The sequence below is a fragment of the Schistocerca gregaria genome, chromosome 1 (genome assembly GCF_023897955.1).
Source record: "Schistocerca gregaria isolate iqSchGreg1 chromosome 1, iqSchGreg1.2, whole genome shotgun sequence".
Taxonomy (NCBI): domain Eukaryota; kingdom Metazoa; phylum Arthropoda; class Insecta; order Orthoptera; family Acrididae; genus Schistocerca; species Schistocerca gregaria.
In genome coordinates this window covers 410,603,325-410,627,308 of record NC_064920.1, presented here as the reverse complement: position 1 = coordinate 410,627,308, position 23,984 = coordinate 410,603,325, and the positions used below count along the sequence as shown (strand labels likewise).

General features: G+C 44.8%; 1 protein-coding gene across 1 annotated transcript in view; it reads right to left on the bottom strand.

The window, feature by feature from the left end:
• LOC126349718 (kinesin-like protein KIF12) overlaps positions 1–23,984 on the bottom strand; it is a 568,557-nt gene that overhangs the window by 6,584 nt on the left and 537,989 nt on the right. The window contains exons 15-16 of the mRNA XM_050002454.1: positions 23,178–23,260; positions 14,920–15,090 (exon numbers count right to left, since the gene is read on the bottom strand). Of these exons, the coding sequence (XP_049858411.1) occupies positions 14,920–15,090; positions 23,178–23,260 (254 nt within the window). The remainder of the gene's footprint in view (positions 1–14,919; positions 15,091–23,177; positions 23,261–23,984) is intronic.

The following is a 23,984-nucleotide window of genomic DNA, read 5'->3' as shown; positions in this document are numbered from 1 at the left end:
CCCGCAACTACTCGACTTTTCGAACCATCTGCTGAGACCTTCAAGTGTTCTATGATCCGCGGAAGCTACTAACTGTGAAAATACAGTGTCATTCACAGATCACAATGTCCATGTTGCGCTTCTCGATGTGGTAAAAATGAAGTTAGGGTCGAATGCACCTCTGGAAACACGTGCGTGGGGAAGGAGTACAGTGTCACAACGACGTTGACTGGTGACTATCGTGTTCAAAGATTTGGAAGTCGGTATGCCAATGACACATTAATGCTTCCACACACCATGACAAATGGACCACCAAAACTATCCTGTCCAACTGTCCTGGACGAACCTACAGGGTGTTTCAAAAATGACCGGTATATTTGAAAAGGCAATAAAAACTAAACGAGCAGCGATAGAAATACACCGTTTGTTGCAAATATGCTTGGGACAACAGTACATTTTCAGGCGGACAAACTTTCGAAATTACAGTAGTTACAATTTTCAACAACAGATGGCGCTGCAAGTGATGTGAAAGATATAAAAGACAACGCAGTCTGTGGGTGCGCCATTCTGTACGTCGTCTTTCTGCTGTAAGCGTGTGCTGTTCACAACGTGCAAGTGTGCTGTGGACAACATGGTTTATTCCTTAGAACAGAGGGTTTTTCTGGTGTTGGAATTCCACCGCCTAGAACACAGTGTTGTTGCAACAAGACGAAGTTTTCAACGGAGGTTTAATGTAACCAAAGGACCGAAAAGCGATACAATAAAGGATCTGTTTGAAAAATTTCAACGGACTGGGAACGTGACGGATGAACGTGCTGGCAAGGTAGGGCGACCGCGTACGGCAACCACAGAGGGCAACAGCGGCCTCGGGTTTCCGTTCGCCGTGTTGCAGCTGCGGTCCAAATGACGCCAACGTCCACGTATCGTCTCATGCGCCAGAGTTTACACCTCTATCCATACAAAATTCAAACGCGGCAACCCCTCAGCGCCGCTACCATTACTGCACGAGAGACATTCGCTAACGATATAGTGCACAGGATTAATGACGGCGATATGCATGTGGGCAGCGTTTGGTTTACTGACGAAGCTTATTTTTACCTGGACAGCTTCGTCAATAAACAGAACTGGCGCATATAGGGAACCGAAAAGCCCCATGTTGCAGTCCCATCGTCCCTGCATCCTCAAGAAGTACTGGTCTGGGCCGCCATTTCTTCCAAAGGAATCATTGGCCCATTTTTCAGATCCGAAACGATTACTGCATCACGCTATCTGGACATTCTTCTTCAATTTGTGGCGGTACAAACTGCCTTAGACGACACTGCGAACACCTCGTGGTTTATGCAAGATGGTGCCCGGCCACATCGCACGGCCGACGTCTTTAATTTCCTGAATGAATATTTCGATGATCGTGTGATTGCTTTGGGCTATCCGAAACATACAGGAGGCGGCGTGGATTGGCCTCCCTATTCGCCAGACATGAACCCCTGTGACTTCTTTCTGTGGGGACACTTTAAAGACCAGGTGTACCGCCAGAATCCAGAAACAATTGAACAGCTGAAGCAGTACATCTCATCTGCATGTGAAGCCATTCCGCCAGACACGTTGTCAATGGTTTCGGGTAATTTCATTCAGAGACTACGCCATATTATTGCTAAGCATGGTGGATATGTGGAAAATATCGTACTATAGAGTTTCCCAGACCGCAGCGCCATCTGTTGTTGACAATTGTAACTACTGTAATTTCGAAAGTTTGCCTGAAAATGTACTGTTTTCCCAAGCATATTGCAACAAACGGTGTATTTCTATCGCTGCTCGTTTAGTTTGTATTGCCGTTTCAAATATACCGGTCATTTTTGAAACACCCTGTACATGTGATGAGAAGTGGGAACACAAAATGCACCCACAAACATTGTTGAACATGTGTTATGGTGCGAGGAGGCAAATACAGCTTGAGCATATTGACCTCACTGGTAAACGTTATTGTGACACTGTACTCCTTTCCCACGTGCGTCTTTTCAGTGATGCATTCGGTCCTGACTTCATTCTAGTGGATGACAATGCACGATCGCATTGTGTGGCACTGGCGTGGAAGCTCTCGGAACGAGGAAATATTCAGCGAATGGACTGACTTGCCCATTCCACAGACTTAAATCCCATCGAGCACATGTGGGATGTGTTGATGAGACGTATTCAAGCTCGTCCATATGCATCAACGACCATTCAGCAGGTGTAAATCACACGGATGGAGGATGAAATGAGCTACAGCAAAAACTCCTTACTAACCTTCTGGCCAACACAGAATCACGTTGCAGAGCACGCATTGCCATCCGTGGTCATCACCCACCCTATTAAGAACCATGTCTCGACATTTTAGTGTCCGGGGAACCATTATGAATTGTGGTCACTTCAGTGTAATTATTGTCTTCGAATAAAAGAGTCATTTCTGTTCGGCTATTTGCGAATTTCTTTCTGTTATGTTCTCTACTATACGGCAACAGTTCTATTTGTGTGTGATCCAAGTTTTATCGAGCTCTGTTACTTGGCAGTGACACGTCATGCGAAAGTCCGCACAGCAGCGTATTTAGTTTCACATACAGCCTGGCAGCTTCTACGGCAGGCGGTGCACGAGAGCCAAAACGTGACAGAACTCGCGAACAGTGGACGACACAGAAGGCATGCGCCTACTAACCGCTGGGCTCGCTAGAGGGGTCTAGAGGACGGCTGCGGCTACTTTGGGTTCTGGGAAGGGGTCGTCCGCCTCGTCGGGCAGGGACACGAGGCTGCCGAAGGGATCCTTCCCGAGCGGGGGCAGGCTGCTGGAAGAGGAGCGCCTCGCCGCCGCGCCGGGTTCGGGCAGCGACGGACTGCGCCTCTCCAGCGACGGCCGCGGCGAGCCCAGGCGCTCCGGCTCTGTCTGCGTCCGCCGGAGGGCGCCGACGGCTCTGCGCACGCGCACACCCCACCAGTCACCACCCGCTGCTCTCAGCGCCGGCGCCTGCTCTGGCTCCAACAGCGATTTCATACAAAACCGTGGATCTCTGCAATTGTTTCACTGAACGTCTGGATCTTGTAGGACGTTGTCGAAGTGTCAAATTGTCAACGGCACCTCACGAAACTGCGTACCTCCTGCTGAAAGCGAATCTAGCGAGATTCCTCAAATAAATTTAACGGTTAGACGAACAGTAACGCGGTATTTGGGAGTAGGCCTGATCTTGGATGAAATCGCTGATTTCACATATGAAGTAGAAAGGCACAAATGTGATGTACAAAATTATAACAAGCACAGACAGGCAATTTCGACGTCTTTGAGAACAATCAGAGCAAACCACTAATTTATATTAGCACCAGTTTCAGGATATGGTCTGAGCGTTTGGACTAACGGATCAGAGCTTATCAAGCCGCCTACGTTTGTAAGGGTTCAACAAGGAGTGCTACTGAGATAAACGTGCGCTTTATACACTGCTCTGCAATAAGGATGAGGTAGGCAAAGTAACATAACACATTAACAGCTTGATGCAAATAAACGAAAATTCGGGAGTACATTGGCAAAGTTCTCCCAGTCGTGCATAGAAAGCTGGATGTCACATGACATGGTATCAGCGAGACTATAGCTCTAAATTGGGTTGGCCCCGCAACACGAGGTGGCTGAAGAAACGGGAAAAGACCGTGTGTCAATCAGCGATCTGTTACGGAGCACTCTGGTGGTGTTCTTCATTGCATCAGGGTCCGGAGGTAACATTTGGATGACTTCACACTGGTAAGAATCATCGGGAAACTTGAAGGACGAATTGTGACAAGTGTAGCTCAGGAGTTTAGTATTGCTCGTACTACGGTTTCACCTGAATGGGGTGCACTCCGAATCACAGGCACTGCTGCCTGAAGAGAGAGAAGGTGGTGGTCAACCACAGTAACTACAGCAGCAAATGACAGTTAACTGTGCAACAGGCGAGAAAGGACCCACGTCAAAGAGCGGGTGCAACTGCAACCTTTCGTATCTTAAACGACACGGCAGCCATAGTGTCCAGGACGGCCAAGGACGATTCGGCGAGGCACGCACCCACACTCAACGGGCTACCATCGCGGCGAAACGAAATTCCCTACAGACTTTCCACCGCGTCGGCACACGTAATCACGGAAATCTGGATTCTAGAACGTTGCAGTGAATCGTGGAATCGATTACTTCAGTGGAAACGCTGCTGACGTGCTGCTCTACGGCCAAGGAATTTGGCAGACAGTGGCTTTTGAGTGGAGTGATTTGAGGGGAAATCTTCAAGTACCTTAATGAATGGACATGAACAGAAGCGAACAGATTTCACTCCCGGACTATATAGTACCAAGTGTAGTACTACACTACTGGCGATTAAAATTACTACACCACGAAGATGACGTGCTACAGACGCGAAATTTAACCGACAGGAAGAAGATGCTGTGATATGCATATAATTAGCTTTCCAGAGCATTCACACAAGATTGGCGACGGTGGCGACACCTACAACGTGCTGACATGAGGGAAGTTTCCAACCGATTTCTCACACACAAACAGCCGTAGACCGGCGTTGCCTGGTGAAACGTTATTGAGATGCCTCGTGTAAGGAGGAGAAAGGCGTACCATCACGTTTCCGACTTTGATAAAAGTCGGATTGCAGCCTATCGCGATTGCGGTTTATCGTATCGCGACATTGTTGCTCGCGTTGGTCGAGATCCAATGACTGTAGCAGAATATGGAATCGGTGGGTTCAAGAGGGTAATACGGAACGGCGTGCCTCGTATCACTAGCAGTCGAGATGACAGGCATCTTACCCGCATGGCTGTAACGGATCATGGAGCCACGTCTCGATCCCTGAGTCAACAGATGGGGACGTTTGCAAGACAACAACCGTCTGCACGAACAGTTCGGCGCCGTTCGAGGCAGCGTGGACTATCAGCTCGGAGACCATGGCTGCGGCTACCCTTGACGCTGCATCACAGACAGGAGCACCTGCGATGGTGTACTCAACGACGAATCTGGCTGCACGAATGGTAAAACGTCATTTTTTCGGATGAATCCAGGTTCTGTTTACAGCATCATGATGGTCGCATACGTGTTTGGCGACATCGCGGTGAACGCACATTGGAAGCGTGTATTCGGAATCTCCATACCGGCGCATCACCCGGCGGGATGGTATGGAGTACCATTGGTTGGTTACACGTCTCGGTCACCTCTTGTTCGCATTGACGGCACTTTGAACAGTGGACGTTACATTACATTACAGATGTATTACGACCCGTGACTCTACCCTTCATTCGATCCCTGCGAAACCCTACATTTCAGCAGGATAATGCACGAGCGCATGTTGCAGGTCCTGTATGGGCCTTTCTGGATACAGAAAATGTTCGACTGGTGCCCTGGCCAGCACATTCTCCAGATCTCTCACCAACTGAAAACGTCTGGTCAATGGTGAACTCTTGAGGAACTTGTAGAAGCTGCATGGGCAGCTGCACCTGTACACGCCATTCAAGCTCTGTTTGACACAATGCCCAGGCGTATCAAGGCCGTTATTACGGCTCGAGGTGGATGTTCTGGGTACTGATTTCTCAGGATCTATGCACCCAAATCGCGTGTAAATGGAATCACATGTCAGTTCTAGTATAATACATTTGTCCAATGAATACCTGTTTATCATCTGCATTTCTTCTTGTTGTAGCAATTTTAATGGCCAGTAGTGTAGTAGTTGGCTAATTCGTTATGATGGTAGAAAGTAGTTTTTTCCATTTAGATGTCATTCAGTAAAACACGAAAAAAATGTGACTGAAGGCATTATTCATACTTCCTGTGTATCATTTTTGTAATATCAGTTCCTTTGTAGTATTAGCATTTCTCTAAGAGTCTTGTATGTATTAGGTGTACATCGTTAATACGGGGGTTGAATAAAAATACGGAAGCACCGCGAGAAATGCACGCTTGAATATAAATCCAAATATAAGCCAAGCCTGCTTGTTGCACTGTTGTATTTGACCACAACGTCTCTTGTGCAATTTCCTCAATATGTTGCAAGTGTCAGTGGCGATCAGAATAGCGATCTGTGTAGTTGTGAGAAAATTATGGTGGAGCTAAGTGAATTCGAATATGCGGAAATTGAGGGTTCTCGTATGGTGGGTGCTTCCGTTACCAAGGTAGCTGAAGTGTTTGATGCTCCAAGAGACTCCATATCGGAGATTTATACCGCATACAGCGAAAGTGGAAAAACATCGTCCACTAAGTCACAACACGGACGAAACTGTGTGTTGAGTGATGGTGACAGACGGCAAATTGCAGAGGATTGTGACAAAAAATAAGAGGACTACAGCTGCAAAAATCACTGCAGGTCTAAGTGTCGCATTCGCGAACGCTGTCAGCGCCAAAACAACAAGAAGGGAGTTCCAGAAGCAGGGAATACCAGGGCGCGCTGGAATACCACAAACACTCGTCAGTGATGCAAATGCCTGTAATAGGAAAACGTGGTGCAGAAGCCGTAAAACCTGGACTATGGACCAATGGAAGAATGTCATTTGGTATAGCGACTCTTGTTTCACACTGTTTTCAACTTCTGGCCGAGTTTACGTCCCAAGAATGAAACATGGCAGGAGGTTCGTTCATGATTTCGGCAGCCATATCGTGGCATTCTGCGGGCCCTATGGTTAATCTACAATGTCGCATTACCTGAAGGATTCTATGACCATGCTGGCTGTATCAGATCCAACTCGTGGCACAGTGTTCAGAGATGACAGGGTGCCTGTTGGCACAGCTCGCATCCTCCAGGACTATTTTTGTGAGCACGAGGATGAACTGTCGCATGTCCCCTGGCCGTCGCCGTCAGCAGATCTCAAGATTATTGAACCTTTCTTGTCTACTTTGGAGAGAATGATGCACCACCGTTATCTACCACTATCGTCACTGGAGGAATGATTATGTAAGGGTCCCCTGAAAACCAAACAGGACCTGTATTTATCCATTTTGTAGTGACTGGAATCTGTTTTGAATGCTAACTATTTTCCTACATTGTATTAGGCACGACAATGTGCTGTGTTTTTAGTGTTATCATATGCTTTACCACCCCCTATATATACGAGGGGCGTTTGAAAAGTCCGTGCAAAGTCCGAGAGATGGCAACACCGGTGCATATCGAGGTTATGTTTCATTAGTAGCATCGTTGGAAAGAACGCACACCAAGTTTCAGCCATATTGGCCCATTTCTTTGTGTTTGGCATTCGTGTGTATCAAGGAAGTCGAGTGACTATCAAAAAATTGACGAAAAAGAATTCCGTGTGGTGATTAAACATTACTTTATGAAAGGCAAAACGTCTTAGGAGACTAAAGAGAAGCTTGATAAACATTACGGTGACTGTACCTTCGATTAGAGCAGTTTTTAAGTGGTTTCAAAATTTTCGGAGCGGCCATATGAGCACAAGTGATGCTGAACGTTCTGGACGCCCTATGGAGGGCACGACTCAAAAAATCATTGATAAAATCCATGATATGGTGATGGATGACAGAAGAGTTAAGGTGCATGAGATTGCTAGTGCTGTGGGCATCTCGAATGAAAGGGTACATAATATTTTGCATAAACGTTTGGACATGAGAAATCTATACGCAAGATGGGTTCCGCGATTTCTCACGCTTGACCAAAAATGGGATCGTGTGAAGTGTTGCAAGAATGGTTTGCAGCTGTTCAGGAAGAATCCCCAATACTTTAAACGTCGTTTCGTCACTGTGGATGGAACATGGATACATTACTATACTCCTGAGACCAAACAACAATCTGAACAATGGGTTACCAAGGGAGAATTTGCACCAAAAGAGGCGAAGAACATTTCTTCGGCTGGAAAGTTTATGGCGACTGTCTTTTGGGATTCGCAAGGGATAATCCTCATCGACTATCTGGAAAACGGTAAAACTATAACAGGTGAATATTATTCATCGTTATTGGACCGTTCGTAAACCGAGCTGCAAGAGAAACGCCGGCGATTGGTCCACAAAAAAGTCATTTTCCATCACGACAATGTACCAACACACACCTCAGCAGTTGTGGTCGGAAAATTAATGGAAATAGAATTCCAACTCGTTTCACATCCCCCCTATTCTCCAGACGTGGCTCCATCGGACTATTTGAAGAAATGTTCGCCAGGACAAAGATTTTACTTAAACGAGGAGGTGATTGCAGCAACTAATAGCTCTTTTGCACACTTGGACAATTCCTATTATTCAGAAGGGATCAACAAATTAGAACAGCGTTGGACAAAGTGTATAAGTCTAAAAGGAGACTACATCGAAAAATAAAAAAGGTTTACCCAAAACACATAAGTCGTTTTTATTTTTACACGGACTTCTCAAACGCTCCTCGTACACTTCTTTATTATCCACAAAGATGAATTGTATGGCCTGCGTTAGCTTCTCAGATGATAGGTGTAATTGTGAAGAATGAATAAATGAATGTCATAGGATGTCTGCATCTAGCATCGGAAACTGGATATTGTGTCAGACAAATGAGATAAATGGTAAAGACTTGCGCAGAGAGTGAAATGAAACAGTAAGGGTAGTGCACCGAAAAAAAAACCTTAGTCAACCCTCCCACCCAGGAGACATTATGCTGGTATCATGTAACACCACCTCAAGTCTTGATAAAGGGCTCAACACAGCGAGGAAGAGTGTCGTACCCAACTGAAGCCACTCATTGATGACAGATACTCATAGAGCTGTGGGGATATTGAGCACTACATTTTACCTGCTGTTACAAATAACCCTAGACATTTTCTGTGCAATTAAAATGGGATTTTCAGTGGGCGAGCCAAGGTGCGAAGGTTACTTGAGTGTTCGTGGCTCATCATACTACACCACACGCTCACTGTCAGCTAATGTCCAGTATCTGTGTTTTTTTGACTCCTGGAAGATTGCAGCTTCACGTGCCTCTGTGTTCACTGTCCTTTTGCGAGGACGCGACTCCAATACGGATATTCCCTTAGAAACTGGTTGAGATAGACATACATTAACCGACTGTGGCAATTCGTGTCAGGTATGAAACCGTTGTTGCTGGCAAGGCGTGGCTGTAGTCCCTGTTGGTTAGGTGCTTTTTACGATCACTGCGACTGATACACTATTATTTGTAGACACGTTAGACTGTTCACGTTCGTGCATCAATAAATCGGGCAACTTCATTGATGCTGTAGTCAGGGGAACGTCCAGAGACGATCGCTTTTTTCTGTCATTCTGTCACGTTTCCACGTCGATCCATCGTACTGTGCTGATCCCATACAACCGACTGGTACATAAATACCGCGTCCTTGCCATGGCATGTTAGCAGTGTAGATTAACTTGACCACCCGGTACAGCGCTCCAAAGCAACTGGTGTGTTGTTTTAAGGGGTAGAGTAATACCGATCTGGGGTAATACGCTGACAGAGAAAAAATCCCAGCGCTGAGAGGGAGTTGTGCGAGATAAACGAAAGTTGATAGGCGTGTTTCTATATCTGAAACGCTGTATACGAAGACCACACTTGGGCGCAGGCTATGCGCGCTATAGACCAGCATAAAGAATTACCGGAAAGCACAGGCGAGTGCCTTCTATGACGATGGTGTTGGAAATTTGGTATAACGCTCCGATAAATGTCTAAGTCGGAGCGGCTGTGGTTTCCATTTCTCGACCGATCGTTTCTTACTTCCCGAACAACTCTCGTATATTGCAATTTTATCGAGTTTAATTATTGTGATGTTTGTCACTGGAATAAACTGACCTTAGACATTAAGACTGCAAAGTGCTTCCGACATAACTGGAAAGGACATCAAGTCCAGTCCTTCAGTGCAGAGAACAAATCTTACCAGGAGTGATGCCCCGTATGAGGTACGTAGTACGTTCAGTAACATCTTTGAAACAGAAATAAGACTGTAGCTTGTTTGACATACGTACGAGGAGCTTTGTAGTAATTGTTGTATTTGTGAAATATTACCTGAAAAATTGTCCTAAGAGCAACATTTTAACGTTTTCATTCTTGTGTCCTTAAAAATACGACAAATATATCAATTATTGGCAATAGTTGCCGAAATATGATAGATTACTAAAAAAGATGTAAGTATGACTTTATATGCACAATAAATATAGTTTTTTCTGCCCTGCGATACGTGGATTTGTGCATAAATTGTTGTAAAATTCCCCTAACGTTCAGGAAAAAATATGACTTGTCATCAAAATCTGGGCCCTCTTTATATGAAGGTGGAGTGTTGCCATGCATTTCTACCAGCTCAGCATGGACTGTTTCTGCATTGTTTCCTTTCAAACGCAAACAACGTACTCTAATAGACAAGCTGTGTAACACATAAGTCGGTTTGCTGACGTAAGACTTTTTGCACGGAATAGACAAAATGCTATCGAAGCCAACAAAGGTGGCTTACGAAGTAATAAACATCGCCCACATGGTCACACTATTAAGTTTGAATACACTATCAGTCTAATCCAACATATCGAAAGTAAAGTGATCCAACAACATGAAGTTGCGAAGTTTTGTTCACGATTTTTGGAGAACGTTCGTCAGTACTGACAGGGAACTAAACTATGTGATGTTAAAGTTGGTGCAGGAAAACGCTTTAATTTGCAACAATACGGTAATACCGTCAAAGACAGCAGGTTTGAGAAGAGAAGTGCTTAAAATGACAGCAGACAAACGCTGTTATTTGAGCACACAGGTCTATGTTCAACCATGCAATCAACTTTTAAGCAGTTGGGTGAGACGATGACATCTTGCAACATCCCACTGGAAAAGCTGGAGAATCCACGCTTGAGTCACTTCTTGGAGAAGTACACAACGCATCCAATACCTAATGAATCTACATGGAGAAAGAACTGTTTATACGAGTGCTACGAAGAGGTGCTGACTAAAAGGTCTGGGTGTCCACTGACGAAACCACCGATTTGCATAGGCGTTAAGTTGCAAACGTTGTTGTTGGTGTTCTAAAAGTTGGCAGACCCTGAGAAATGTTCCTCCTAACGTGCCAAGCTCTCGAAAGAGTAAACAATTGGCAACTGCCCTTTTTTGACAGCACTATGAATCTACGGTGGCTGGATGGTGTAAACAGAGACCACGTTTTGCTGCTAATATCAGATGGTGCTTCATACAAGGCTAAAGCATCCAAGGGGCTTCAAATTCACTTCACTTGCCTAGCACGTGCGTTCCACAGTATTGCAGAAGAGGAGCGATCAGATTACTCTGATGTGGACAAATTAAGTTCCTTTGGGAAGAAAATCTATGGGGAAGCTCTGCTAAAGCTACAGAAATTAAGGCAATATTTTTATGAGCTTGAGCGCGATGAATCAAGTACTCTCAAAACAATGAAACCGGTCTTTACAGGTACCTTATCTGGCAATTTGATATACGTCAGCGCCAAATTTTCAGTGGTACCAAAAGCCACCATAAGACTGGAAGCTGCTGGTACTCAGTTGGATGACATACTTGATATTGTGCAACATGTGCAGAGTGAGTTAGATCGAGCTTGTGGTCATGTGACTGTCAAAGTGAACAACAAATTACATAGTGTCCTCTAGCCGAATCCTAGATATTGTACAAAGTACAAAATTAGTGACAGTCTTTCTTGCAATGCCACAACATTTGAAGACAATGGACCAAAGCCGGCCTTTGGTGACGTTGCCACCTTCAAATACGCTCCTGTGACGTCCAGTGATGTACAGAGGAGTTTTTCCATGTACAGAACTGTTCTCAGTCACAACCATAAATCTTCGAAAATAGAAAACCTTAAAGTGCATCTTGGGACCCAATGCAACTCTGCGGAAACTGAAGAATGACGGAACGCGTTAACTAGTTTTGAATAAGTTAAACAAGTGGTGTGCCTTAGTAAAAACATGATTTATTGTTTGGATAGGTGGTATTGTTTTCACTGTACTACGGTTTCTTTCAGTTACATGCTGACTCTTCAAAAATAAGTGCTAGTTCGTTTTAAACATTGCAAAAAAGTAAGTACTACACTCACAGTTTGTTCAGAAGCGAATTCTGTATTACATGGTACATAAAGAATCAACAAGAATGTTTTTAAATGAAGTCATGTTTTATTTTTTAAAGTGAAATTTATATAAGTTTTAGATCATAAATATTCGCATATTTCGCTGTTTTTAGGTAATTAGAATCAGGGTCCTACTTATAACACAGTCGTTAGGAGGCGCAGACGTTTCTAGAGTGGTCAAATAAATGTGAATGACGAAGGATGAAGTGAAGCCTATCTCTTTGTGAAAAACCGGGAATCTCAACGGAAGTGGAGGCCCTCGTGCATGCGTGTCATAATAGAGGCGATAGTGGAAACGTGAAAATCAACAACGAAACTATTTCCAACATCTTGCACTACATTTTGAGCATGAGAAAGCTCGCCTTCGGTTGAGTTTTGCAACAGCTCACACTCATTCAAAAAGAGCGCGGACTGGTCGGAGGAATGGAAATGTTGCAGCTATGTCAGGCCAATCCAGATGACATCTTTAGCCATGTAATCAACGTTGATGAGTGCTGGGGGCATCACAACGATCCCGAGACAGAAGCAAAGAAATCAGTAGAAACGTGGAATCACCAACGCCAAAAAGGGTGAAGACCATATCAGGCAAAGTGATGCTGATTGTTTTAAGGACTACGGTGTGCAAGTGCTTGCGGATTATGTTCTTCAGGGGAAAACAATTCAGGAGCATACTACAAAAATATCCCGACGCCGTTAGAGGCACTGCCAAGACGACGCTCTTTAGGAAACTGCCCTAGGTGGTGTTTTTGCTCCGGACAACATCCCAGATTATTCTGCTCAGCATAGTCACACATATTGCTCCTTTGGCTATCGAATTTCGTTTCCCATCCCACCTTCCTGGTCCCTTATTCTCCTGACGTGACACCATATTACTTCTTCCTCTTTCGTCGGATTAAGAAACCATTGGGCTGCGGGCGTCTCCTGAATGAATGTGACGTAGTTTTTGAGGTGGAATGCATACTTCTACAACCAAGATCTCCGCCAGGACATCCATGGTTGGGAAAAACGTGCCCCATGAAGGGTAAACACTTACAAGGGGAAGGCCTCAGACACGGCCAACCGATTCGGCTCAAATTTGGCAGGTCGCTTGTGTACAACCTAAAACGAAGGAATATAATTTATTTTGGGTCAACAATCCCGCAATTTTGAGAAAATCACCCCTAAAGGTTATGATGAGCAATCGACTCAAAATTGGCGGGATCGATAGATAATTGTAAACAGAGCATTTTTCATCATCAGGTATGGGGTCCGAAAACGCATACTTTTCCAGAAATCGAGGTAAGAAACTTTTACAACTGCCGCTTCTGCACCCACATGGTATACGCTTTTCGTCGACAGTATCGATAGCGCAACGGCTAAGGTAACTGCCGGCACGGTAGCTCAGCGTGTTCGGCCAGAGGGTTACATGCCCTCTGCAATAAAAAAACTAAGTTAATCGATCAACAGCGAACTTAAACGGATGTCTTACGACGTCTGCCCCGAGCAGCGAACAAAATGAGATTTTAAAAAAAAGAAAAAAAAGGTAACTGGCTGGGAATCGCAGAACCCGGGTTCGAACCTAGAAGAAACTTAGCGGATATTCTTCTTTTCGTTTGTATTTTTCCATATCTCAATTGATAGGGATAGGAGGGTTAATAAGGTAAGTAAACCAATAAGGAATGATAATAATAAGGTAGGCAATCTAATTTCCCAAACGCCGTGAGTTAGTGAAGTATTAAACTTTTAATCCTTGTCACATGAAAACAACTCCGAGTAAGAGTATTGCGAATTCCTCACGAGGTGTCACAGATAGCCAACCGCGCGACGCTTGTTTACAGCGAGGCACCGGACAGAAAGCACGCGAGGAGAATTATGTTGTCCCCGTTGCCACTTCGTCATATCATAGTTGTGAAGCTGGAAGAGTGAAAGTGACCAGCACGAGAAGTCAAACGGAAGGAGTTGTTTTCCGTCATTAGGCTGCCGCGAACCTCGCGGATGCATATAGTGATTTTTTTCATCGTTGATGCACCGAAGTAACATATGACGAGTATGTAGTTTGTAGTAATTAGCTCGTCTGTTTATGCCGTATTAACTAGTTATTGTTTGTTGTGTCATATCTTTCAGGTGCATAATCTGAATAATGGAGGATGTACACCCTGCGACTAGAGCTGTAATATATACTTGGAAGCCTGTCACAGTATTACCGACACTGTGTTCTGGTTTGTAAAAGTGTTGCAAGACAGATGCATTATCAATGCACTACTGGAAGCAGGCAGTTCTGTTTCTCGGCGTTCCAGATTGGTATGAGCGGTTATCGTCGAGCGATTTTTCGAACTGACGAACGAAATGACTTTTGTTGATACTGAAGTACTATACCATGAAGGTTTCTAGGAAATTCGAACCCGGGTTTACCGATTCCCAGCGAGTTACCTTAGCCGTTGCGCTGTCGGCGCTGTCGCCAAAAAGCGTTTACCAAGTGGGTACAGAAGCGGCAGTTGTAAAAGTTTCTTTCCTCGATTTCTGGAAAAGATTGCAATTGCGGGTCCCATACCTGATGATGAAAAATGCTCTATTTACAATTATCTATGGATCCCTCCAGTTTTGAGTCGATTGCTCGTCATAACCTTTCGGGGTGATTTTCTCAAAATTGCGGGGGTGTTGACCCAAAATATCTAGGAGTCCGTCTTTTTAGGTTGTACCCAAGCGACCTGCCAAACCTGAGCCGAATCGGTTGGTTGTGTCTGAGGCCTTCCCCTTGTCAGAGGAGAAATAAAATCATTACTAATTATCGCAGTCACACCTTAATTTTTTCTACGTGATAATTAAACTTGGCGACTGTCCTCCGCATATCGTCGTCTTAGCAAGCAGGACTCCCCACAATAGCTGTACGATTAGTGGCGGACTGCCACTTGAGCCTTACAAGACCGCTTAGTGCCTCACCTGAGAGCGCTGTTGCGTGACGTGGTGAGCACCGGCCGCTCCTCCGGCGTCCCGGGGCTCGCCACGGCGCTGCCAGCGCCGCCGCCGCCGCCGCCGCCTCCAGACTCCTCCCACGAGTTGTGCCGCCGGTGGCTGCGCTCTCGGAACGAGTCCGCGATGTTCGTCATACTGCTGCAGGAATGAGCTCCGTCAGTTAACATTGATCCTAACGTCACACAGTTCACTTGGACTCGTTTCTGTATTATTTTTTATTGTTGGGTTTACAGCCACTATACATAACGTGAAAGACGATAAGGTGGCGTTTTTCGTAGTCTGCGTGTGGTCCTCTCATTGTGCTTAAGGAAACACTAAATGCGGAAGGATATGAACACATTTACAGTATTTTGTACTGTGTACCGTAGAGGAACGGTTCGCAGACAATGATTGTTTCGGCCTAACAATGCCCCTGTGATAGAGCAGCATCTGTGAGGTAATGGTTCGTCGACAATAAAATTTCAGTAATGGGCTGTCCTGCCGGACTCTCTCCCGCCCCCCTCCCCCCCCCCCTCCCCGACCCCCAAAACCATCGGAACACCTTTGGGATGAGTTAGAATATCAGCTTCGCTCCAGAACCCAACCAGTGTTCAAAATACTGCTACCTTCTCCGGTATCGGCTGCTCAGGAAGAACGGCTGCCATTCCTCCACAGACATTCACACATTGCTGAAAGTGTCTTTAATAGACTTCAACTCGTCATAAAGACGAAGTGTGGAAATTGTGGACACATCTGTATTATAGATCTTATAGTTAAATGTATCCCTGAGACATTCAAGTCTCTTCATTGAAACTTCCTGGTAGATTAAAACTGTGTGACGGACCGAGACATCCCCTAGGCTGTGGCTAAGCCATGTCTCCGAAATATCCTTTCTTTCAGGAGTGCTAGTTCTGCAAGGTTCGCAGGAGAGCTTCTGTAAAGTTTGGAAGGTAAGAGGCGAGATACTGGCAGAAGTAAAGCTGTGAGGACCGGGCGTGAGTCGTGCTTCGGTGGCTCAGATGGTAGAGCACTTGCCCGTGAAAGGCAAAGGTCCCGAGTTCGAGTCTCGGTCGGGCACACAGTTTTAATCTGCCAGGAAGTTTCATATCAGCGCACACTCCGCTGTAGAGTGAAAATCTCATTCCAAGTCTCTTCATTATCTACGATAATGCACTGCCAGCACAGTTATCTACGATAATGACTGAGGCAGAAGAAATGAATTAAAATTTGTGCTGTGACAGGTACTCGAACCCGGGTCATCTTGTTTGCCAGGCAGAAATGCTAACCATTTCACCACCACAGGACAACCGTTAACATTGCTGCACGAACTACCTAAGTTGAGTGCCCTCCCCAACACAAACTTCAATTCATATCTTCTGCTTATTTTCCCTTCATTGTTACTACTGCCATGGCTCTCCGTATTAATATCTACTAAAGTGCGCGTCATTTACGACGGCGGCCGAGTTTAGGTTAGTTCTGCGCATCTGACGTCCAAAACGCAGTCAGCCAATGATCAGGGAACAACGTTGCCAGAGCTCGACTGCAATGCAGAGCACGGACGAGTGTCTTCAGTTTTAGAAACGTTCAGTCATAAATAAAGTAATTGAACAAAAGCAATTTCTTGATAACAGACTTTCTTTTATAGAAAGTTTGGAAAAAACATTCCTTATACCAATTGCTTCATATTCTATTAATTAATTAAACCAAAGAAGCAATAAGCATCCTAATTCAGGCGATAGCAAGGAAAGGTGTTTGTATCATTCTCAGGAAGTTTTTTGCAATAATGTACAGCGGTAATTGTTTACTTCCTGTTGTACTGCGACGAAAAGTGAGTAATTCATAGTCATACCAACAGTGTTTGTCCGTATTTTGCGTGACATGTTAAAGTCCTCCAGGAGCTCTCTCAAATGACAAGATGCGTTAGCGTAATCGTTAAGGTGAACTAAGTCCTCTCAGCAAAAATCTTTTAAACTCCAAAAACGTTACAGCAAAGGCGATTTTAACTGAAAGACAGAAACATGAAAGGAAAAATAACATAGAAACTAAATATGCTAAAATACACTCCTGGAAATGGAAAAAAGAACACATTGACACCGGTGTGTCAGACCCACCATACTTGCTCCGGACACTGCGAGAGGGCTGTACAAGCAATGATCACACGCACGGCACAGCGGACACACCAGGAACCGCGGTGTTGGCCGTCGAATGGCGCTAGCTGCGCAGCATTTGTGCACCGCCGCCGTCAGTGTCAGCCAGTTTGCCGTGGCATACGGAGCTCCATCGCAGTCTTTAACACTGGTAGCATGCCGCGACAGCGTGGACGTGAATCGTATTTGCAGTTGACGGACTTTGAGCGAGGGCGTATAGTGGGCATGCGGGAGGCCGGGTGGACGTACCGCCAAATTGCTCAACACGTGGGGCGTGAGGTCTCCACAGTACATCGATGTTGTCGCCAGTGGTCGGCGGAAGGTGCACGTGCCCGTCGACCTGGGACCGGACCGCAGCGACGCACGGATGCACGCCAAGACCGTAGGATCCTACGCAGTGCCGTAGGGGACCGCACCGCCACATCCCAGCAAATTAGGGACACTGTTGCTCCTGGGGTATCGGCGAGGACCGATCGCAACCGTCTCCATGAAGCTGGGCTACGGTCCCGCACACCGTTAGGCCGTCTTCCGCTCACGCCCCATCATCGTGTAGCCCGCCTCCAGTGGTGTCGCGACAGGTGTGAACGGAGGGACGAATGGAGACGCTTCTGGCTTGGCGCCAATGATGGTCGTATGCGTGTTTGGCGCCGTGCAGGTGAGCGCCACAATCAGGAGTGCATACGACCGAGGTACACAGGGCCAACACCCGGCATCATGGTGTGGGGAGCGATCTCCTACACTGGCCGTACACCTCTGGTGATCGTCGAGGGGACACTGAATAGTGCACGGTACATCCAAACCGTCATGAACCCATCGTTCTACCATTCCTAGACCGGCAAGGGAACTTGCTGTTCCAACAGGACAATGCACGTCCGCATGTATCCCGTGCCACCCAACGTGCTCTAGAAGGTGTAAGTCAACTACCCTGGCCAGCAAGATCTCCGGATCTGTCCCCCATTGAGCATGTTTGGGACTGGATGAAGCGTCGTCTCATGCGGTCTGCATGTCCAGCACGAACGCTGGTCCAACTGAGGCGCCAGGTGGAAATGGCATGGCAAGCCATTCCACAGGACTACATCCAGCACCTCTACGATCGTCTCCATGGGAGAATAGCAGCCTGCATTGCTGCGAAAGGTGGATATACACTGTACTAGTGCCGACATTGTGCATGCTCTGTTGCCTGTGGTTCTGTCAGTGTGATCATGTGATGTATCTGACCCCAGGAATGTGTCAATAAAGTTTCCTCTTCCTGGGACAATGAATTCACGGTGTTCTTATTTCAATTTCCAGGAGTGTAGCATGGAATGTGGTCTGGAAAAACATCAGTAGTGATGTTCTTTCGTCTGACATGAGAACAGTATTGTACAAGGTAGTCAATAGCATCATCAGCACTAATGAGCTTCTCTTTGCCATCGCTTTAAGTGACACTAACCTCTGCAGCAAATGCAACCTAGTTGATCGTGTGCCTCATCGTTACACATGTGGAGATCGTATTATCAGCTGGAGGTGGACCAGGGAGAAAATTGCTCAAATAACAAGAACTTCAGCAAACAATGTACCGACTAACATTTTCTTCAGACCAGAGAAAAGTTACTACCCTCAGGCAAAAAATAACGCAGTGATTTGATTAATGGGCAAATATACAAGTTACGTTTTTAACAATATTGGGAGCGATGAACATATTGAATACAAGATGTATATGGAAAATGAATTCGAGAAAATACTTAAATATCAGAATCACAATAAGAAAAATGGTAACATGCTCGAATTGTCTTCAACAGAATGGGTATAGTTAGGAACTGGATTCCTGGTAGAGAGGGATGGGTTGAGTCACGTTCCCGACCCTAACGTCACCTGCAAGTCACACATGACAAATAAATCAGTAGCACAGCAGATACAAGAATATGGCGACAAACATCTGGTGTCTGATGTAAAGGAATATCTTGAAGTCCCTATGGATGCGTGTAGAAGGCTGGAACTGACAAAAATAACCAGGCAGTGAAAGATTTTGCGATGTCGCTGTTCGGGAGTGCTCTTCTGTTCACGTAATTTACCCTGGAAGGAACACATATCAAGGATTTACTGGATGATTAATTTGGGTATGGGAAATGATGATGACGAACCTCAGGCTGCAGAAGAAGAAAATGTACATGCTGAAATGCCACCAGTTGAAGGTGACAGTGAAGATGCTAAATTGAGCTACTGCTAAAGATTCATTCTTGAATACTGAAATTTATGACTGCAATTATCTGTCACCTTATTTATGTCATTTCATTGTAGCCATTTTTGTTACTGTTTTTGTGGGGAAAAAGTGTTTAGTTCCTAAGTGAGAGGATCTGAGTTCAAACCTCGTTCGGTGCTTTATATTTTCTGTATTCAATAACAATATCGAAGTGTCTTACTTCATTAATTTTATTCATTTGAATGTAATTGTTTGAAATTTCTAGTGCTTTGTCTCTTCATTATAATCATATGTTTTCAGTTTTTCTAATTTTGTCCTTCAAAATTTCTTTTTACAGCAATTAAAAACAATGAAAAGGCAAACATACAATATTCATGTTATCTGCTTTGTTTGTATATCTTCTCTTACGCAGTCGCTGTTTTACTATTCATATTGAGATATATTCTTTTGCGACAGCATTAAAAGTATTATTTAGAGCAGAATTTCGGCTCGTACGTTGCGAACTACTTAATTGTCGGACGCAATTCTTTGCTTCATATTCAATGTTTTCGTCGACTGAGCTATGATTTTGGCAAATATTTGCTGTCCGCTGTGACAAACACAAATTGTTTGCGCACTGTGCATCACTGACATTATATTTTAGTTTTCTCTATGTTTTATTACGTCCACAGTTCAGTTGTGTGTACTTCGCCACTTTTGTTTTAATCAGAACTTTTTAGAAAAAAATCTAAATGACTCTGGTATAAATAAAACTTTTACTACAGTCGCGAAAGACGGAATATTTCTCAATATTACATACGACACTTATCTGGTACTTAAATTAAATGAGATATTGTTATACAGTAAATTTTATATAAAATTTAGGTACCTTGTCCAAATTACATTCTCAACATTGTGGCAACTAAAATCGACCATACGGAAAGTATACGGTATGGACTTTTACCTCTGCAAACTCTTCAAAATTTCGTACAATGGTTTACTACATTTAATGCTGCACAGTAACTGCGTTGAACATCGAAACAAAATTAAGTCATTTATGGGGGGAAGGTATCAGTCAAGAAGATGTGTAAAAATAAAATTTTTGGGCCAAATAGTTTTTGAGAAATCGAATGATAAGTGTCAAAGCAGTCGGAACACTGTTGTGTCCGCTCAGGTGAGCAGTGCAATGACGACAAAATCGCGCGCAGCGCGGAATGCGGGGAGCACGTCTCTGTAGCAGCGAAAGGGTTAACGCGGTCGTGGTGGCTTCATAAACTGCGCGCTCCCCCTAATCGTAAGTTTGCGAACTGTACTATACTATGGCGCTGCTTCTCTTGGCGCGTGCGTCCTTTGCAACTTGGCAACGCAACAATCTCCCGCGTCTGGGCGGGCATGCGCGAGCAGCCAAGATGAAAGAAATGAACTATAGTAGGTGTTCGTATTCTTTTTATCAGATAGAGTATAGGAGATTTTCTGCCGCACCAGAGTACAAAGAAAGGCGTGTATGGAATTTTACATTTGTAAGTTTTGTGCCCATACCTTCTACTACTTTTTTCTTGGTAGAGGCCCCATAATAAGTTGTTTGCAGTATGCTGTGTAGATCGTGACGTGCTGTAAGCCTGTAGTACACAATCATGTCCAAAATTAAAGCAACAAACCGCTATTTCCCCTACCTCTGTCTAATTCACGGTATAATCAAACTGTCAACCAGATGTTCGTACGATCGTATTCTGCACGGGAGATGTCATTCTGGTCAACGGGCAACCACGCCGATGATGACGTCAGGTCACCCATGAAACGAGGTAGTGTTTGCAGGGTAGCCCCACATCCACAATCGCTGTGAACACAGTCACAGACAGTGGAGTATGGCACAGAGAAGACGCCTACCAGACTTTCTGCGGCGTAGGGCCATAGAAAGAAAGAAAGCAGGGCAGTCGAAAACTGATTTGGCTCGATGGCTTCATGTGGATTGTTCTGTTGTTTGTCGGATGTGACGGCGGTTTTTAGAGGCCGAAACAGTATACCAAAGACCAGGGCAGGACCGACCACCTGTGACTTCGGAAGAGAGGGCCGTTATTTGGCTGAAAGTGCTCGACATTACCGTCTTAGTATTGCACAGCAACTGACACGTGAGCTCCCTGCATGCACTGGACGTGTTATACCGAGGCAAACGGTGTGCAGAAGGCTTCGGCAGAGTGGCCTTTATTGTCAGAGACTTACTGTATATCTACCCTCTGATGCATCTTCACAGAAGGAAACGTACAGAGTCATCAACATATCACTTGGACGGTCGAACAGTGGCCAATGTTATTTTTAGACATGAGTCCTGATTTAGTCTGGAGAGTGCTTCTCGAGGGATTCGTGTCTGGAGGGAACTTGGAACACGATTTCGGCACACAAACATTGTGGAAACAGACCAGGATCGAGGAGGATCCCTATTGGCGTGTCTTCCACTCGAACCCCTGTTCATGGAATTGTACGGGTGAATTGGCAAGGCTGAACTGCCATCAGGTATCGTGACGAGATCTTGGGACATCATCTGCGGTTGTTGCGAGGCCCAGACGAGGTTGTTGTGGGCCCAGACGTCCAAATGAGGGACGATGATTTCGATCTCACAGAGCACGGGTGGTTGCTGTTTTCTTGGAAACTGAAGACATCGAACGCTCGCTCTCCCGGTTTGAATCCCATAAAGCATGTCTTGAATGCACTAAGGAGACGGCTTGCACCACGTCAGCATCCACCAACCACTGTTCAAGACTGCGAGCTGCTCCGCAGAAAGAATGGGCGTTACTGCCTCATCTTTCACAGCATGCCCGTTACACATTCCATTCTGAGCACGTTAACCAGTTGTCGGAAGGTGTGTGCAAGTCCGTTAAGTTGGAAAAAACGAAGAATATTTTTGTCTATCGTTATGCATGTTGCAGTCATTTGTGCTCTGTATTCCTTACATTGCTTATACATTACTTTAACCTGTTTACACTGTTTTGTGGCAAAATAAACGCAACCCTGCAAAATTTCCTTTTATTGCTTTAATTTTCTATACCAGTGTATTTATGAATTCTTCCGTCACTTCTTAGTGGAGAGATTTCATATTTAAGGCTGACAACAAACTAAGTGCATTTTTCAACTTTAATTATAATTTTTGTGTGTTATTGCTTGATATTGCCAAGGGGGTAATTGCAAGTGAAGTAAAATAAAATCTTTATTTCAAACGAAAAACAGCTTCACGCAAGAAAATTACTTCTTTTAAAACACTTGTTTCCATAAATTAGCGGGAAATCGTAACAAACAACAACTTAGGAAAAAAATAAAGCCATTGATACGAAAGTAGAGCTGCACTGCACAGCCACATGGAAACCAGCGGCGTTGCAATCTGCCCTCATAACTGATAACCGCATGTATGGGAGTGGGTGACACTTGATGCTGAGAGAGTGAGAGATGAATTCTGTGACAGCCAGCTTGATGGAATGGTCTTTGACCAACCGAGGTGGAGAGCCATTGGCAGAGTGGTTAGTGATACAACTGGCAGGGAACGATACTACAACAGATGTGTATGTATTTTACCTGCGTTATACGAGTAATTGATTTTATAAATTTAAGTTTTCCATTTCTATGCGACTACTCGTAGCTATGCATTTCAATGCTTCATTTTTAAATTCGAAAGCCATCTGTCATATCCACAGAGATCTCATTTGTTTGATACATCAATTGTAAACCACGGGCTTATTAATTTGAACGATCCAGCAGTCTTTCATGAACTACCCCTGAAAGTTTTCAGTAGAGTTCATATGCACCGTACATAGCCTGCAACTTCAACCTAATTGTTATTATTTGGGAATGCAGTCTAAGCTTTATCTAATTTGTAAAACAGTCAACACATTCCACATCACACTGAGATATGGCATTAGAACAGGAAAATCGCTAATCAAATAACATACCTGGTGCCAATTCTTCTTCGCTCAAGTTCTTTCTGTATGGAATCTGGTAATCTGTGTGGTGGTTTGGCCGATCTTCGGTTGTTCTGAAACAAATATTCGAGAAAACTGTTAGTTGCATCGACAACCACTCAAACAGAGAAAGCTGAACCAGTTTTGAATCTTTATCAAGATGGAATGATGTAAGTGATAATGATGATGATTGTTGGCTGTTAAAGGACTAAACTTCATGGTCACCAGTTCCTTCCTCTAGACCATCAATGGCGAGGCTATTATCAAAGCTCTCACAAGACCTGAGTCCTTTTAGCGATGTATCTATGTGGGTAACATGAAGCACGAGGAGGAAAAAGCAAAATAATATTCTAAATTAGACTCTGTTTTGCTGGAAAAGTAGTAACCGAGTAAGGCAGTGGAGATTCCACTCTCGTCTTCTGTCGCTGCCCTCTCCACCCTGGCCTTGCCTGCAGGAAGAGCCACTTCCACCTAGTGCAACTGTTAACAGTTTAAATGTTGTGGTAGTCTTCATGAACCATCGAGTTCACCCTATGGCTGTCTCACCATCTGCTAATATAAAGGCTAGATAAGTATTCATCTTCTTCGCATTTCTCAGGTTGGGCCGTTATATGCAGCAAAGTCAGATGGGCACCACAAGCATAGCGCGATGGGCTTTCATGTCCCACAAGAAAAGAAATGGAGACTGTTGTACGACCAATGAGAGGCCAGCGTGGTGTAATAGTCAGTGTGATTTTAGTACTCACCTAACAATGCCACACTTAAGGGTAGCCACTGTGTTGCAAATGTGTTGTCTGT